The 19,170-nt window shown below is 40.7% G+C and overlaps 1 protein-coding gene across 3 annotated transcripts in view; it reads right to left on the reverse strand.

Moving 5' to 3' along the window:
* LOC130284660 (vacuolar protein sorting-associated protein 33A) overlaps positions 1-19,170 on the reverse strand; it is a 253,616-nt gene that overhangs the window by 155,826 nt on the left and 78,620 nt on the right. For 2 of the 3 annotated variants that reach the window (XM_056535228.1, XM_056535237.1), the window contains exons 14-20: positions 19,055-19,138; positions 18,372-18,528; positions 15,781-15,946; positions 10,138-10,353; positions 4,161-6,920; positions 1,257-1,394; positions 654-760 (exon numbers count right to left, since the gene is read on the reverse strand). In XM_056535228.1, coding sequence (XP_056391203.1) covers positions 654-760; positions 1,257-1,394; positions 4,161-6,920; positions 10,138-10,353; positions 15,781-15,946; positions 18,372-18,528; positions 19,055-19,138 — 3,628 coding nt within the window. The remainder of the gene's footprint in view (positions 1-653; positions 761-1,256; positions 1,395-4,160; positions 6,921-10,137; positions 10,354-15,780; positions 15,947-18,371; positions 18,529-19,054; positions 19,139-19,170) is intronic. The other variant, XM_056535248.1, reaches the window with a different exon arrangement.

The raw sequence follows: 19,170 nt of genomic DNA on the forward strand, positions 1-19,170 counted from the left end.
CACAGGACAGGGGATAAGTAGCTGGGACGCCCAAATGATTGCCGTTGAACTAAATGGAGAGAACCACACATTCATTCCATCCATTCTCTGCTTGGTCCTGGGCAGCCTCACTGTGCAGGACACAAGACGACTGTTCTGGAAACAGGTGTGGACCTCTTCTCTGCCACTATCAGACATATACGGCAAAGGTGGGAGTATCCCTTTAAAAGGTAAAGCAACTAACATCAAGCATATATGAACAAGTTTCATTTTTAAGTACAGCACAGCAGTTCAGTGGTTAGCACTGTTGCCTTGTTGAATTTAAGGCCTGGGATTGAAACTGACCAAGGATATAATATTCATTTTTTGCATGTGTGTATTTCCTCCCACATCCTAAAAACATACTGACGGGATGACTGGCTTCCTATGGAAATTATCTTGCGTGTGTCTGAGATAGAGATATTACTGACAGTGCGCCATTTGGGGTAAAGACCGACGTGACAATCTGTGTACGGCACTAAGTAATTGCTTGGGCTATACGATCAGAAAATACATCAATGTCTTTATTTCTGTAAGGTGTTCCAGAATATGTTGGCACTATACAAAAAAATTATGGAAAATGTATTAAAACAGTGGCCCTAACTACCCCGTTAAAAATACTGAAAAATACTTACAATTCCTTCCTGAGAGCCTCTGTTTTCTTATATTCGCCTTTAAGTTGTTCATTTGTCTTGGATAATTGTTCTGCTCCTGATTTCTGTTGCTCTTTCAGGCCATTCAACTAAGAAAAATATAATTGCATTAAAACAAATGTATACCAATAGTACAAAATACAGAAATTAATTCAAATGTAAACAGTAGGGCACTACTCTTAGCTGGTATGAACTGTCTGGAATATATGTTGCTTTTGTATTTATGTGCATATCTGCCTGAAGCTTGAAGATTTATTCTTTGGGTTAATCCCTGGGTAATGCAGAGGATTACTACGTAACTGTTAATCCTACAGCATTCTAATGTTATTACTGTATTTGGCATGCACTCTAGTAAGCTTACAATTGCTGAATACCACATACATTATTTAAACTAGCCTGGTAGCAATAAGTTTACAAGGCACTATACATATAAAAATGAATTTGCTTTAATCTGCAGCTTCTATATATTTCAAATGTCATGCCACAATTTAGAACAAGTGAAAACGGTTTGGAATTAACTAGAAAGTGTGTGTGTGGGGGGGGGGGCGTGAAGATAGGATTTGCATAGCAAAATGAGTTACTAACCTCTTTCTGCAGTTGGCTGTGAAGCTTCTTCAGCTCGTCCATTGCATTTACAGTCTCAGCCCTTTCGTTAAGTAGTGCATTTTTTTCTGCATTAATTTGCTCAATTTTCTGACAAGCTTCTTCTGCAGTCTGAGAAGCCTGCATTTAATGGTGAAGAATTATTTAGAATATGTGGTAGTCTCAATTATTATCTATATCAGGGGTCTCAAACTGGTGGGCCTCCAGATGTTTCAAAACTTCAACTCCCAGCATGTCTGGACATGTCCAGACAGCCATTTGCTGTAGCTAACGGCTATCGGGAATGCTGGGAGTTGAAGTTTTGCAACATCTGGAGGGCCACCAGTTTGAGACAGTTGATCTATATGAATGCAGTGGATTTAGAGGTGAGCTTTTGTCACCACCTTCCATAACTATTACTGGAATGGTATATTACATCAAATACCATTTTAAAAAAGGTGCCCAATTAAGGATTGCATTTTTTCTAATTTTTAACAGTAGGTCTGCAGATAAATCAATATACTGCCAATATACTTCCAGCCTTCATTACTATGTCACTGACATTTACTTACCAAAGCTTCAGGTGTCAAAAAGTTAACTAAAAACATGATATAAATATCAGTCTTTGTTTCAAATTTAAATGAAGAAACAAAAAAATTAACATTATGATTTGCCCTAGATCATGCTTCAGTTGCATTTTAGGAAGGTTATTTGTTGTTGTGAAAATTATCACAGTCTAAAGGGAAGTGTGAATAAAAATTGTATCTACACAAACGTATTTGTTTTTAAATATAGTTTCTGAGGACTGCATGTCTATTTGAAAAGGGACACTGTCATGAACAGAGAAAATAAAACAATGTATCTAAATACTACTTATTCCATAAATTTTTGAATTAAGAGAAAATCTGTCATCAGTGTCACCACACTAACCTGTTGGTAGAGGCAGGTAGTATGGATGACTTTAATGATGACCATACTTACCTGTCCTCCATCCGTGGTCCCGTTCTCCCGCTAACTTTGTCCATTCCTTCCTTTCTGGCAGCAGGCTTGAGGGGGAGCTTCTTGACATCACCTCTGATGTTAACCTAAGCCTGCTTCCAGCAGGGCCCAGCAGAGAAGCCGCAGCGATGACGTCATGAAGCTCTGACCATACTCCAAGCCTGCCGCTGGAATGGAAGGAGCGGAGAAGGAGAGCAGGAGAACGGGACTATGGATCAGGGACAGGTAAATATGGTTATCATCAGTGTCACCCACACTACCTGCTTGTACCAGTAGGTTAGTGTGGTGACACGGAAGACAGATTTCCTTTAAAAACGACTTGATACAATGTTGATAGTAGTTCACCTCTGCAGCAATTTCTTTTATAGCTGTAAAAGCATATAGAATAAACAACTTCAGCTCCTTTTCTCTATGCTAATGCACTACAAACAAATCCCTGTTGTAGTCTGATTCTGAAGTTATAAGCCCTTGATGTTGCTAAGGAGAAAAATTTAAAACGGACGGCAGCATGACTGCGTTCTCAGAAAGACCACAAAAGTGCTCCATGCTTACTTCCCCTTAGGGCTCAATTTCCATCCGGAATTTGGACTCTGTGAGCAGCAGGTGCCAGCAGATGAAGTTGGTGCTAGGACCGCTCAGAAATGCATTTCCAAGTGGATTCCAACAAAAGAATAAACATGTTAACTCTTTTGGCGGAGGCTGGGATACAGAATTTCCAATTATTTTCCAGAGCAGAATTTCGCTCAGAAAATACATAGTGTAAATAGGCCTTCACTGTCTGTTTCAAACCAACATCTGAACAGATCCATCTGCTTTAAATTGGAAATGTCAAGCAAAAATATCAGTTTTTATGACAGACCTAAATGTAATGTTGCATGCAACAGTAGGGCTGATAAAACCGGTGAAAATTAAAGCCTAGAGGGAAATGATATGGTTTGTTATTTCCATCCACACAAGGATGGCTTATTCCTGTCTCAACTGCATTCTGTAAGTGTTAAATGTTGAATTTGAAAGACTTTGGCTTTTTTCATCCCACAAGCTATGTAGATATTAACTTGTGATAATAAAGTACTGTAGTTTCAATTTAATGTGCATGGAATTTTCATACAGGCCAGCAGTTAAAGGGGTACTCCGGTGAAAAACTTTTTTTTTTAATCAACTGGTGCCAGAAAGTTAAACAGATTTGTAAATTACTTCTATTAAAAAAAATCTTAATTCTTCCTGTACTTATTAGCTGTTGAATACTACAGCGGAAATTATTTTCTTTTTGAAACACAGAACTGTCTGCTGACATCACGAGCACAGTGCTCTCTGCTGACATCTCTGTCCATTTTATGAACTGTCCAGAACAGCATATGTTTGCTATGGGGATTTCCTTTTACCCTGGACAGTTCCTAAAATGAACAGAGATGTCAGCAGAGAGCACCGTGCTCATGTCAGCAGACAGCTCTGTGTTTCAAACGGAAAAGAATTTCCACTGTAGTATTCAGCAGCTAATAAGTACAGGAAGGATTAAGATTTTTTAATAGAAGTGATTTACAAATCTGTTTAACTTTCTAGCACCAGTTGATTTAAAAAAAAAAAAAAAAAAAAATGATTTCACCGGAGTACCCCTTTAATAAGCTACTAGTTCAAGATACCAAACTAAAGATCAGAAATGCACACATCTAAGCCCTGCAAGTAATGTACAATATAAAATGAAATAATGACAAATGCCAGTGTCCCTTTAAATACTAGACCCATATGTGAACCAATTTTTATTCACAGTTTCCTTAAAAATTTAATTATAAAAGGAAAATTTTAAAAACTTACACTAAGGTGAAAAAGCATGCATGTGAAATCACAGATTTCCCTATATAATAGTGCTCAAAGTGTTAGTAGTTTTAGTTTACTTAACATGTCTGGTACCTCATGTATTTTTGCTTCTTTCTTGTTTTGTTGTGCTTGGAGTTCATTAAACCTTAACATTAACTCTTCTTTCTCACTCAGCAATGCCTGGCATTGGATTCCTAACTGCTCAGCGAGATCTGTAGCTTCAGATTTGCTTTTAGTAAGTGCTGCCATTTCCTCAGACATCTTATCACATTTCTTCAAGGTGGTTTCCTTTTCTGCTAACACTGTTGAATTCACCTTCTCCAATGTTTCTTTTGCCACTATAAGGCGAGATTTCTCCTCTTGTAGATTTGCAATTTCTATATCTTTGATTTCATTTTGACAGCGAAGATCTTCTACCATTTTTGAAACACTATTGTAGAGGTCTTGAAGTAGTTCTTTTGAGTTATTTAAGGAGACAAAATCCTTACTGAGATCTTTAAACTGAGATGACAGGCCATTTTTCTCAAGTTCTAAGCTCTCCTTTTCCTGTGAAAGGGTATTTAATAGATCATCTACATTTCCCTTCTGCTCCAGAAGTGCCTCATACTTAGACAGAAGCTCTTTGCTCTGTACATGTATCTGTTCTTTTTCTTCAGTTACATTTACTAAGCCCTTCTGAAGTTCCACACACCTAAGCTCTAAAGAATTCCTTTTATTTTTAAAAGTTTCTCTTTCTTCTGTTAACCTTTGCTCAAAACCTTTAAAACCTACCTCAAGTTCATTGACTTTTTTTTCTAAGTCATCTCTGTCTTTTAGCAACAAATCTTTATCCAGACAACACTTCTTATAATCCTCAAGCAAAGACTGCTTTTCCATCAAGGTGCCGTTGTGTTGTTCTTCCACAGCAGACTTGTCTTTTTGAGTTTGCTCCAGTATTAGCTTTAGATTTTCAATAGTTTCTTTCAGTTCATTGCGAAGTTTTGTTGCATCTACAATTCTACAATTTAAAGACTCAATCTCTTGTAGCAGCCTATTCTTCTCCTGAGATAAGATAAAATTTGATGCTTCTGATTCTTCTAACCTCATTTTACAGCTTTCTAATTCAGCAATCACCATTTGCTCCTTGGATTGAAGTTCAACATTCAAGGATTTAAATGCATCTCTCTCTTCGAAAACAGACTGAAGCTGCTTTTCCATGTCATTCAGTTTAAGAGCAATACAGTCTTTTGCATTTTTTAGGTTATTAATCTCATCTATCATTTTGTCCTGGACTTGCTCCGCCTCTTCTGAAGACTTCTGACTCTTTTCTACAAGCTTTTCTCTTTCTTCTAAAAGTTTCCCTATTTCTGCAGAAAGCTTCCGCTCAGATGAGAGAAGCATCTCCTTTTCCTGGAGCAAATTATAACGCTCCGAATCAGATATACTACTGTTGGTCTTTATTTCCTCAATCAACTTTGTTAAACTTTCATTGGTGATTTGAAGCTCTTCGTTGGCCTTTTCTGACTGGTTCAGCTCTTTACTCATCTGTGCTACTTTATTTGTAAGCTCACTGTAATTTGAAGCCAACTTTTCTTTTTCTTCAACCAGTTCCATAACTTTTATATTTAATTCATTTTGTTTTAATACAAGCTTGTCTCTTTCTGAAGATAATTTATCTGTTGTCTCCAGTAACTCGTCACGTTTAAAAACTAACTGAGAAACTTTGTTGTCAAGTTCAAGATTTCTAGCGAGGACAGTCTCCTTTTCCGCTTTAAGTACAGACATATCCTTGACCAGATCGATGTGTTTGGTTCTCCAGTCCTCTTTTAAGCCATTAATATTTTGGATAAGGTCATCTTTTTCCTTAATAATTAATAGTTTTTCATCTATTACTTTCTTCTGATTTTCCAATGATCTCTGATTGTCCTCTTCAAGCTTAGAAAGGGTTTTCAGCAGTTCATTTCTTTTTCTTATAATATCTAGATTTTCTTGGACTGATTCATCCAGTTGTGATTTCACATTAGTCAGTTCAACTTCTATAGAGCTATGTGCAAGGGTCAAGTTTTCTTTTTCTTTAAGCAGATTCTCAATTTCTGTATTCAACTTGTTTTGCCTAAAAACAAGATCTTCCCTTTCAGATGCAACTTCAGCAATATCTTTGATTAGCATCTCCTTCTCTTCATTTATTGCAGCAATCTTTTTCTCTAGATCTACACATTTATCAAAGGACAGTTTTTTATCTGTTTCTAGCGCATCTATTTCTTTTTCTAGCACTTTCTGTTGGCTGGTCAGATCTTCAGTGTTTTTATTCAGAATATCAATCATTTCATCTTTTTCCCTGATAATATTTATTTTCTCTTCACAATTTTTTATCTGCTGTTCCTGGATTAACTGATTTTTGCTTTGTAATTCTAAATAATTAGCTAACAGTGCATCTTTGCTTTCCTGAAGTTCTCTCATAGCAGTATCCATAGAAGTAATGGAAGACTGCAAATCTTCACACACCAAATTGATTTTCAGAATTTCCTGTTTAGCATTATTAAGTTCAACTATCACATTATCTTTGTCAGAGATCAGTGTTTGAGAGGCACTATTTAATAATTTATATTTGTTTTCAAGCTCCTGTTTCTCCTGCATAATTTTGTCTTTTTCAGATTTTATTTCTTCAAAGAGCACTAAATGCTGCATTTTTTCTTGCTGAAGGACATTAATATGCGATTCAAGTTCTACAATGTTTGAAAGCAGAGTATCCTTTCCTAGCTTTAAGGCATCTGCCTCCTTGAACAGTGTGTCTTTTTCCACTTTTAAACCCCTTATCTCTTCTGTTATAAGTTCAATCTCTTTGTTTTTGGATTCTAACACACAGGTTAAAGACTAAAGGGATAAAGTTGGGGAAAAGGAAGAAACACAAAAAATGAAAATAAAGCAAACTAATGGAGTCATGAAGTAAGCAACTTGTATGTATGAAGTGACACAATAAAACAAACAATATTGATGTAAAAAAAGGTGCTATAGGCATTTCAAAACCATCTTAGTGATCTCTAAATCTCTTTAAGAAAGTTTATATAAATTAATAAAATTGGGAACAATGTGTAGAATACAGATGTTTTAATGCCTGTACATACTGTAACTCATGTATACTATACAGATAACATAACTATAAATCTATCTCTCCATCCCCCAATCTCATAAGATGTGTCTAGGATTGACACTGTGCAGGTTTACTACAAAAGTGCGAGGGAGGTTCGCCACCGCCTAACACCTCTGAATACAGAAATATATTACTAGTTAAAATGCAACAGGCTGAACTTGTTTAGAATTAATGTTTGGGGGGGGGGGGGTCAGTTCACACATATCTGTAAAAACTGCATTAAACAAAGATGATAGAACATGGCCCTATGTGAATCATTCTCCATTCGCAGAAGGGTTTAACTGTATACTGCTTTCACAACATAAGGTTTAACAGCATAAAAACCTAGTGCATCAACCAACCATTGAGTCTTAAAAGACCTTAAATGATATACATTTTTTTAATTGCACAAAGTACTATGGGCGGTCTCAATTCATACATACAATTTATAAAGCATTGCAAAATGTAAATACCGTTTAAAAGCATAAAAAAAGTAAAATGAAACAATGAAGTTATGAAAATGAACAGAAAATGTTAGATTTGCTGTCAAAAGTTATTTTGCAGTGAACATGCCAGAGTTGCAGAAGTACTAATAAAAAAATACAAAAAGAAAGCAAAGCAGAAATTAAAATAAATGTAGGAGGACAGAAAGTAAACCAGAATTCTACGCTGTTTCTAAGTACAAAATAAATATACAATGGAAATTAACTTCTCAAGGACATTGCCAATTTTTGTTTTTGCACTTCTCCTTTTCTCCTCGCCGTTTAATATCACACTTATTTTTTCATCTACACACCCATATGAGGGCTAGTTTTTTGCAGGACCATTTGTACTTTGTAATAACTTACTTCCATAACATTTGCCCAAAGATCGAAAAGAAAATATTTGTTAAACTAATGTCTTATCTTGATACTTTAGGTTAGAACAATTAAAACAATAATCGGTTAGTTTATTTTCTGTCACACTGTACTACTTTTTAGAATTTTAGTTTTTTTAATTGCCATTTTCTGACCCCTATAACTTTATTTTGCTGTATGCTGGGCTGTATAAGGGCTTCATTTTTTGTGCTGTGACCTGTCATTTTTATTGGTATCATTGCGATATTAATCAATATTGGTATCATTGCAGGGGCCTGACGAAGCACCTAACGGTGTGATACGGCTGTGGCCCGACGCCTGATTCCCCCGTTTCCATCTTTGGCCTCCCTGCTTGTTGACCGAATGGACATGATGTGAATCATCCTGCTGCTATCAACTTACTGGGTGAGTTGCTCTGCACTTTTCTTTCAAGTGTTTGCATTGTTCATTTATTCATTTCTTGCGTGCAGCAACACCACTAGCAGTCCATAGTTTGTGAGCACCGGCCATATCATTGGAGGGAAGATTTATATAGGACAAACACTGTGGCATTGCCGGATTCTACTTTCTTTTGTGTCTTATATTAATCAAACTTACATTTTTTGGGGGATACAATGTTATAAAAAAAAATACAATTCTGGGATTTGGTATTTTTCATGTTTAGGTGATTTACCGTACAGGATAAATAAATAATGTTATATTTTAATATATCAGACAATTATACAAGCGGTGATACCAAATATGTTTATTTTTATTTTGTTTACATATTTTATACATGGAAAATGGGAAGAGAGGGGTAATATAAACTTTTAATATGGGAGGACTTAATGTATTTTGTTAAACTTTTATAAAAAGTTAGGAGGATTCATTAGACTCCTCATACAAGTCAATGTAATTTTATGGAACTGCATTGATCTGAGTGCTCTGTTCTAAATTAATAGAACCTGTTTGTAGCAAGCTCTATCAAGCCCTCAAGCAAGCCCTCCAGCTACCTCAAAAGTGGATTTAAATGCCACTATGACTTATCAAAAGTTTTTTGTTTTAAAGGAATGGCACCTTTTAACAATACATTTTTGTTTACTGACTTTATAGCATTAGATGGTTTTGTGTTAAAATACTGTTCAAGTTCAGGCTTTTTAACATCTCTAGTATTTCAACTAGAGATGAGCGAACTTACAGTAAATTCGATTCGTCACGAACTTCTCGGCTCGGCAGTTGATGACTTATCCTGCGTAAATTAGTTCAGCCTTCAGATGCTCCGGTGGGCTGGAAAAGGTGGATACATTCCTAGGAAAGAGTCTCCTAGGACTGTATCCACCTTTTCCAGCCCATTCGGAGCACCTGAAAGCTGAACTAATTTATGCAGGAAAAGTCATCAACTGCCGAGCCGAGAAGTTCGTGACGAATCGAATTTACTGTAAGTTCGCTCATCTCTAATTTCAACTCATAAAAAAAAGACAAAAAGGTTATTAATTGGTAGTACTTCATAGAAGCATTAGATGTACAGTGATATTTCTATGCATATCTGTTAGGCATATTAATTATTAAAAGAATACATAGATGTGATCAAGTATATGAACAAAAAAATAATGGAATCTTAGGAAAGCTGGATTTCCATGTATCTAATTCTATGGGTGACCTTGAATTAGAATACCACTACCAAACCACAGCATTGCATAAGGCTAGGTTCTCACATAGATGACATAAGGACGTGAACAGCACTGAAATGAAAGCCAGTGCAGTTTAAACTTGTCTTAAATTGCTTGCAGTTGAAACCACACAAACTACCATGTCAGCAAGGTGCACAGCCACACCCCAGCCACATTTTGTGTGAAGACAGGGCCTAAAAGTCCCAAAGTTAAAATTAAATTGTAATTATTACAATAATGCCTTTACACTTGAGCAGTTATGTACAGCCCTGCTTGATGTGGCCTTTGACAACAAAAATCATTACCAGAAATGGCTGGAATATGCTTTTGTTTGTCAGTGAATATATTCATTTGGCAAAGACAAATTTTGTATGAGGAAAATGAATTGTTAGAAACTTTTGAAAAAAAATTTTGCTCAGAGCTCGGTAAATGTCCCATAAGAACAGAAAAACTACCTTGGCCTGTTCAGTTTGCTGTTGCAGCTCTTCGATTTGTTTGACCATATTATTCTGCATCACCTGGGCAGCCTTCCACATTTCCTCCTTAACATGTAGATTTTGACTTAGCTCATTGATTTTAGTTTCATGTTGGGAAACTAAATCCAAAATAGATTTTTCATGCAATGACTGCATCTCTTTTTTCTGAAGCTGAACTTTTTCCATTTCCAGTTTCTATAGGAAAAACAAACCACACTTTTAGAAAAACACAATGTCATTAACAAGCATTATCAAAATTAATTTCACAATCTGGGTGACACTTGTCAGCTCATATAAATATGATTAAAGGGGTATTCCAGGAAAAACTTTTTTTTATATCAATAATTATCAGCTGCTGAAGTTGAGTTGTTGTTTTCTGTCTGGCAACAGTGCTCTCTGCTGACATCTCTGCTTGTCTCGGAAACTGCACAGAGTAGAAGAGGTTTGCTATGGGGATTTGCTTTTAAACTGGGCGGTTCCCGAGACACGTGTTATCAGAGAGCACATAGACAGAAAAGAACAACGCAACTTCATCAGCTCATAAGTACTGAAAGGATTAAGATTTTTTAATAGAAGTAATTTACAAATCTGTTTAACTTTCTGGAACCAGTTGATTTTATATATAAAAAGTTTTTTCCTGGATAACCCCTTTAAATGTATACAAATGTGTCTACCCTTAAAGAGATGTTGTCTGACTACACAAAATTCTTAATAAGAGAAACAAAAACAGGGGAGGACAGCGCCTCGAGTATGACCCAGGGTACCAATGTCCCACAAAGGACAGGATGAAATTGGCTCTTGAAGATGGCCACTTACCTGATTCGGGAGATAAATTGCGCATATCACCCTAATGGGTTATCAATGATCCTCTGGAGATGAACTGCTGGGCCAAAAATAAGAATGGGAAAGAAGGAAACTTCTCCCATGTAGGAGGACTTGAAGAATAATGAAGAAAAAAGGAGATTTTTTAACACTTACCGTAAGATCTCTTTCTTGAAGGATCCATTGGGGGACACAGACAGTGGGTGTATCTTGCTGTCTCTAGGAGGTGTGACACTATGGTGATAAAAAAAAGTCAGCTCCTCCCAGCAGGATACACCCGCCTTCAGGCTCTGAGCTAGTCAGTTTAAGTTCCAGAGCAATAGGAGGAGACCAATAGGTCAAGGAAAAACCCCAAACTGTCCGAGAACCAGAAGAAAAAACATAACTGAACACACCCTCGGACAGAGAACCAAGGAAAAAACCCCAAAAAGGGCGGGAGCTGTGTCCCCCAATGGATCCTTCGAGAAAGAGATTTTACGGTAAGTGTTAAAAAATCTCCTTTTCTCTATCGGCTCCATTGGGGGACACAGACAGTGGGACGTACCAAAGCCGTCCCTTGGGTGGGCAGATAAGTAATCAGGCAGACGGCTGATCCACTGCCGCCTGCAACACCTTACGCTCCAGGGAAGCATCAGCCGATGCGAAAGTATGAACCCGATAAAACCTTGAGAAAGTGTGCAAAGACGACCAGGTAGTCGCCTTGCAAATCTGCAAGGCCGAAGCTGTATTCTGGAGAGCCCAGGATGCCCCAACAGAATGAGTGGAATGAGCCACAACCCTGAAAGGAGGAATCTTTCCCTTACAGCGACAGGCTACCGAAATGGCAGACCGAATCCACCTAGAAATGGTGGCCTTGGAAGCAGGTTGTCCCTTGCGACGACCTTCCGTCAGGACGAAAAAGGAATCACACTGACGAAAGGAAGAAGTGATGGAGACATAAGACCGAACAGCCCGAACCACGTCCAGCTTGTGCAGTAAGCGCTCCCTAGGATGAGAAGGAGACTGGCAAAATGACGGGAGGACAAAATCTTCATTGAGATGAAAGGCCGAGACCACCTTAGGTAAAAAGGAAGGGTCTGGCCGGAAAACGACCTTGTCCTGGTGAATCACCAGAAACGGAGAATGGCAGAAAAGGGCTGCCAATTCAGAAACCCTCCGGATGGAGGTGATATCCACCAGAAACGCCACTTTCCAAGAAAGGAGGCAGAGAGACACTTCTCTAAGGGGCTCAAAGGGTGCACCCTGGAGGGCACTCAGAACCAAATTCAAGTCCCAAGGGGGAGAAAGTAACCGATAAGGAGGAACAGTGTGCGCCACTCCTTGCACAAAGGTCCGGACATGAGGATTAGAAGCCAGGGGCGCTGGAAAAGAACAGTAAGGGCCGAAACCTGACCCTTAAGAGAACTGAGAGACAACCCCAGTTCCAACACCGACTGCAAAAAGGAGAGAAGGCAGGGAACAGAGAAGGTCACCGGGGAAAAGTCTTGTACTTCACACCAACGAAAATAAGACCTCCAAGTACGGTGGTAAATCCTTGCAGAGGAGGGCTTACGAGCCTTGAGCATGGTGCGAATGACTTGTGAAGAGAACCCGCGGGCCCTCAAAACCGCGGTCTCAACTGCCATGCCGTCAAATGCAGCGACTGTAAATTGGGGTGGCAAAGAGGACCCTGAGAGAGCAAGTCCGGACGAAGCGGAAGGCGCAGTGGAGCGTCGTCCAGGAGCCTGACTACGTCGGCGTACCACGACCTTCGGAGCCAATCTTGAGCTACCAGAATGGCGTGGACGCCCTCTGCCTTGAGCTTCCTCAGCACCCTGGGAAGAAGCGGAAGAGGAGGGAACAGATAGGGTAGAGTAAACCCCGCCCAAGGAATCACTAGGGTGTCCACGGCCAGAGACTGAGGGTCCCGGGACTTGGACACAAACGGAAGGATCTTCCGATTGTGCCGGGACGCGAAGAGGTCCACATCCGGAACGCCCCAGAGGTCGCAGAGGTGTGCGAAGACCTCTGGATGTAGAGACCACTCGTCGGGGTCGGGTGAGGACCGACTGAGGAAGTCCGCTTCCCAGTTTAGCACCCCCGGGATGTGAATCGCCGAAATGGCCGGAACCTTGCTCTCCACCCAGGAGAGAATCTTGGTCACCTCGGCCATGGCTGCGAGTGCTGCCCTGATGATTTATGTACGCCACGGCCGTGGCATTGTCCGGGACAGTGAACGCGGACAGGACGGGACTGAAGATGGGACTCCCAATGAAGAAGACAAAGAAGAATTGCCCGTAATTCCAATATGTTTATCGGAAGAAGGGTCTCCTGGGGAGACCAGAGTCCCTGAACCGTCCAATCTCTGAACACGCCGCCCCAGCCCGACAGGCTGGCATCCATTGTAACAACCTGCCAGTGAAGGGGAAGAAACGACCGCCCTTGGAGAAGAAGGGAAGAGCGGAGCCACCAGAGCAGAGACTGACTGACCCTGAGAGGGAGAACAATCTGACGATCGAGGGACAGAGGAGACCTGTTCCACCGAGAGAGAATAGCCAGTTGAAGGGGACAGTAATGAAGCTGGGCAAAAGGTACAGCCTCCATAGTTGCCACAATCCGACCCAGGACTTCCATACAAGGGAATGGAGCGGACCCCCGACCAGAGCGCCAGACATTTATCCGGCGGAAGACGAATTCGAGCAGAGGCAGTGTCGAAAAGAAGTCCCAGAAAGGTTAGAGACTGGGTAGGACGGAGGACTGACTTGTCCTGGTTGACCATCCACCGGAAGCGAGTCAGAGTTTGGAGAGTGATGTCCAGATTCTCCAGAGTCTGGGCCCTGGTTGGAGCTTTGATGAGAATGTCGCCCAGATAGGGCATCACCGAGATTCCCCTCGACCGTAACAGGCCCATCACTGGCGCAAGCACCTTTGTAAAGACCCGAGGAGCCGTGGCTAGACCAAAGGGGAGGGCTACAAATTGAAAATGCCCCTCTGGAACCACAAAGCGGAGGTACCGATGATGGCCCGGAAATATTGGCACATGGAGGTAGGCATCCTTGATGTCCACCGATGAAAGGAACTCCCCTTGATCCAGGGACACCACTACCGAACGGAGGGATTCCATTCGGAAGTGGCGGATGAGAAGATGAAGATTGAGACGCTTGATGTCCAAAATTGGACGCACAGAACCGTCCTTCTTGGGGACCACAAAAAGATTTGAATAGAAACCCCGAAAACGTTCCCCTAAAGGAACAGGAACGATAACCCCCTGGAGAAGCAGAGACTGGAGAGCCACTCGAAACTGCTTCACCAGAGGAGGAGACTTGGGGGCCCGGGATCGAAAAAAGCGATCCCTCGGAAGGGATGCAAATTCGATCCGGTAACTGTTGGACACCACGTCCCTGACCCAAGAGTCTTTAATGTGAGAGGTCCAAATGTCTCGAAAAAGTAAGAGACTACCTCCCGCCTGAGAATAAACCGCGGGTGGGGGCCTCACTTTATGCAGAAGTGGGCTTGCGGTTGCCTGATTTGGGCGCAAAACGGCCAAGTTGGAGTCCGACTTCCAAGACGGGCGAGCCCGGAACGAGGGAGCCTTCTTGTCCCGCGAGGGCGCCTGCCCGGATCCCTTGTTGGAGCTGGAGATCCGAAAGGACCGAAAGGAAAAGGCCTTCCTTTGGGAAGTAGGGCGAGCCTTATTTTGAGGTAACAAGGAACTCTTACCTCCCGTTGCCTCGGAGATAATCTCATCAAGGCGTTTGCTGGTTGGAGACCATTGCTCTATACTGTGCGGTATCCCTATGCTCGGGCTGCAAAAAATAAACAAAAAAAACTTTAACTCACCTCCCGTTGGTCCGGTACCGGCCTCACTTGTTTCCTGGGGACGGGAACGTCGGACAGCCGTCAGCCTATCACCGGCCACAGCGATGTTCCGCCTCGGCCGGTGATAGGCTGAGCCCACTGTCATGTAAGAAGCCGGCTTCTTACATGACAGTGGGTTCAGCCTATCACTTGCCGAGGTGGAACATCGCTGCAGCCGGTGATACGCTGACAGCTCTCCGACGTTCCTGTCCCCAGCGTAAGGCCAACCTAGGTGCGTTAAAGTTTATTTTGTTTACCTTCTGAAGCCCGGGCATAGGGATACCGCACAGTATAGAGTGCCAGTGCCGGCGGCTGCAACAAACAGGATGAGGAGGGCAGAGCATGTGGGTGATATGTCAGTATTTACCCCGATGGGGATGTGGGCTGATAATTAATATGGGGGGGTGGGGGTGGGGGCTAGGAAATACCGTTATATACCGTGGAGCTGCCAAAAGTTTAAAAAATACCGTGATACACACATTTGGTCATACCGCCCAGCCCTACCTTCGGTGTTGTTCCAAGAAGTAACGGACCCATATGCAATAAATGCCCAAGATGGGAAAACTCCTTAATTGGTTTTCATAAACACAAACATATAGCTTAGCACATTTACAATGTCACAGTTAGTTTATAATGGGTTTTCTGGGACTATAATGATTGAAGGCCTATCCACAGGACAGGCCATCAATCACCGATCAGCAGGGTGCACACACATGGCAACACCGACAAACAGCGCCCTGCATTAAATATTGGTGCTGCCTGATAACTGCAGCTTAGCTTCCATTCAATGGGAGCTGATCTGGAGTTACCCAGCTCCACCACTTTCCAATGAATTGCATAGTGCTTCCAGCACTGTTCACTCTATAATGCAGGACACCCTGCTGATCAGCGGTTGATGGCTGTAGATGGGCAATCAATACAGTCCCGAAAAACACTCTTTGAAGTATGAAACATTTGTCTTACCAAACTTTCTATTTCAGAAGTCATTGCCTTTATTGCTAGCCGATGAGACTCTTGTTCTTTGTCAGAGCAATGCTTTGCTTCAGATGTTAACTGCTCAATATTTGTTTGAAGCTGTTTTACAGTTTCTCTGGATTTTGACAATTCGGCTTGGAGATCAGCTAAATTCCTGTAATGGGTAAATATTGAAAGTAAAATGCTTGATACATAGTACATAAGCATGTAAAAAAGGCCCCGATAACAAGTTCCAATCTCTGTGACCAGCACGCGTTTAATTTAATTTTTTTACGTATTTATTTATGCTTTTACAATTTAAATAAACAACATAACAGGACACCAGGTGGCCACAACAGAGCAACCCGATGACTAAGCATACATGTACAGCATTACATTGGAAAAAACACCAAACAGGTTTATTTAAAGAATTAACACCATACATAAACAAAACAGCAATAGTAGCAGCAGTCTTTCAGGAAAAAGGCATACACTGTGAAGCCCCCAGAACATATCAGGCCCAACAAGAACAGATAAACAACCCCAGTCACACACCATTCACTCTCCAGAGACCCATCCTAGTCAGCACACAAAGGCTAATCCAGGACACAGCCAGACATGCTAAGAAGCCCGGTCAGGAGGATCCGTTGAGGCTTCCAGGGGCAACCAGGTCATCTAGAGCCTATCAAACTTCTTGGGACACTTCCTCCTAGTATACAGGGCCTGGTACAGTGGGATGTACTTATTGAGAACCATACTCCAACCCATTAATGAGACCCAACAAACAGACATCAGGGGTTAAAAGAAAGAGAAAGTCCAGGTGATGCAACAGAAACTGTATCACCTCCCTCCAGAAAGGGACCACATACATGCAACTCCACACCGTGTGCACAAACGTGCCCACCTCTGTCTGACATCGAAAACAAACATCTGTCGGGGAAACACCAATCCTCCTCAACTTAACCTCTTCAGGACTACGGGTTTTCTCATTTTTGCACTTTAGTTTTTTCCTCCTCATCTTCTAAAAATCATAGCACTTTCAATTTTCCACATACAGACCCATATGAGGGTTTTTGTTTTTTGCGCCACCAATTTTACTTTGTAATACCATCAGCAAAAAATGTACGGCGAAGCCAGAAAAAAAATATTTGTGGGGAAATAAGAAAAAAAAAAAAAAAGAAAACACGCAATTTTGTAATATTTGGGGGCTTCTAATTCTACGCAGTGCACTTTTCGGTAAAAATAACACCTTATCTTTATTATGTAGGTCCATATGGTTACAAGGATATCTAATTTATATAGGTTTTATTTTATTTTACTATTTAAAAAAAATAACTACATGCACCAAAATTTGTATGTTTAAAATTGTCATCTTCTGACCCCTATAACTTTAAAATATAAAGTTTTTATCGGTAACATTTTTGTTTTGATGGGACTTTTTGATCGCTTTTTATAAATTTTGTTAGGGTATACAAAGTGACTTTAAATACGCAATTTTGGACTTTGGAATTTTTTTTTACGTGTACGCCATTGACAGTGCGGTTTAATTAAACGTTATATTTTTATAGTTTGGACATTTGCGCACACGGCAGTGTCACATGTTTATTTTTGTTTACATCTATTTTTTTATGGGAAAAGGGGGGCGATTCAAACTTTTATTAGGGGAGGGGATAATTCACATTTATGAACTTTTTTTTTTAAACTTTTTTTCCACAATTTTATAGTCCCCATAGGGGACTATTACATGCAATCTTCTGATTGCATACACTGCTCAATGCTATGCCAAAGCATAGCATTGATCAGCGTTATCAGTGCTCGATTGTGGCGTCTAAGAGGTTAATGCAAGACATCGCCGCGATCAGTGATGTCAGGTATTAGCCACAGATCACGGCTGCTGATAGCCGTCGGGACCATCCCGCTATGATGCGGGGTCAGCATGTGACCCCCGCGTCGTAACAGGGGAGTGGGACAAGGGCATACAGGTATGCCCTTCGTCCTTAAGGAGTTACCAGGAGTATAGTAAACAAGCAGGATGAAGCGGGATTGGATCAATAAGTCCCTAGCACTGACCACAGTAGCATAATAAGTGTACTCAACCTCCTTCCACTGATCCTCAGACAATGCAGGTAATATCCTCCATCCATTTGACATAAGCAAGAGCAAAGGGACTGGGACCCACCAATTAAAGCAGAGCATACGCCTGTGTAAGCGGCTTAGAGAGGTCCGTGGGTGCCCAGGAGCAACTCCCCATCAGAAAAGGCGCAAGCCACATCCAAGGAGCCAAATTGTACCTGCACCGCAAGTCTCAACTGAAGGTATCAGTAGTGGGCACCCCCAGGGACATTAGCACTCGTTTATTTAGCCTTCACACAGCTCAATTAATTGTGCAACTGCACATCCCTTGTTTACACAATGTGCTGCTTAGAACAACAATTTTATTGATTTTATACCAAACAAGCATTTTCTTTGTCGGCTAATCTGTAGCACATTCAAAAAGGTTCTGTTTCTAATATCACTAAACAAGGATTTAAAACACAAACAAGGTAAAACGGTGTAAGAACAATCTTTATGCAGTTTTGTGATATGGAAAATATACGTACCTTTCCCTAGACTGTAGTTCTTCATTCAGTGCTGAAAGCTGAGCAGAGCTGTCCCCTGATGACTGAATCATTTCGGCTATTTGACTTTCTAGTTTTGCTTTTGCTCTCATTAAGTTCTCTTTCTTCTCTTCGCCTTCTTTTAACTTTCTTTCAAATTCTGAAAAGAAAGTGTACAGTAAAAGAGCCTTAAAAATAAGTAACTATGTATAAGTATATCAGGGGCAGTACAGAGATCTCTCCCATTACCTATTTATACCCAGAACTGTATATATAACATCTACGTTTAGAGAAAAGAAGGTTTCTACACCAGTACAGACAGGGGTTCTTTACTATAAGAGCAGTGTGACTGTGGAACTCTCTTCCGGAGGAGGTGGTCATGGTGAACTCAGTAAAAGAGTTCAAAAGGGGCCTGCTGGATGCATTTCTGGAGAGTAATGACATTACAGGTTAAGGATACTAGATTTATAGGGACAGAAAGTTGATCCAGAGATTTATTCTGATTGCCATATTAGGAGTCAGGAAGGAATTTTTACCCCTAGTATGTGGGTTTTTTGCCTTTCTCTGGATCAACTCAGCAGGGACTCAATAGGCATATAGGTTGAACTTGATGGACTCTGGTCTTTTTTCAACCAGATGAACTATGTATATACATAAGCTTGGCGTGTATCTAAAAAGCTACTTACCAGCACATTGGGGTTGCAACAATTCCAATTTTTTGGTTATTTCTACACATTGTAGCTCTCGCTCATTCAGTTTACCCATAGTTTCTTAAAAAAAAAAAAAATATAGCAGACTGCCA

This window comes from Hyla sarda, chromosome 1 (genome assembly GCF_029499605.1).
Source record: "Hyla sarda isolate aHylSar1 chromosome 1, aHylSar1.hap1, whole genome shotgun sequence".
NCBI lineage: Eukaryota > Metazoa > Chordata > Amphibia > Anura > Hylidae > Hyla > Hyla sarda.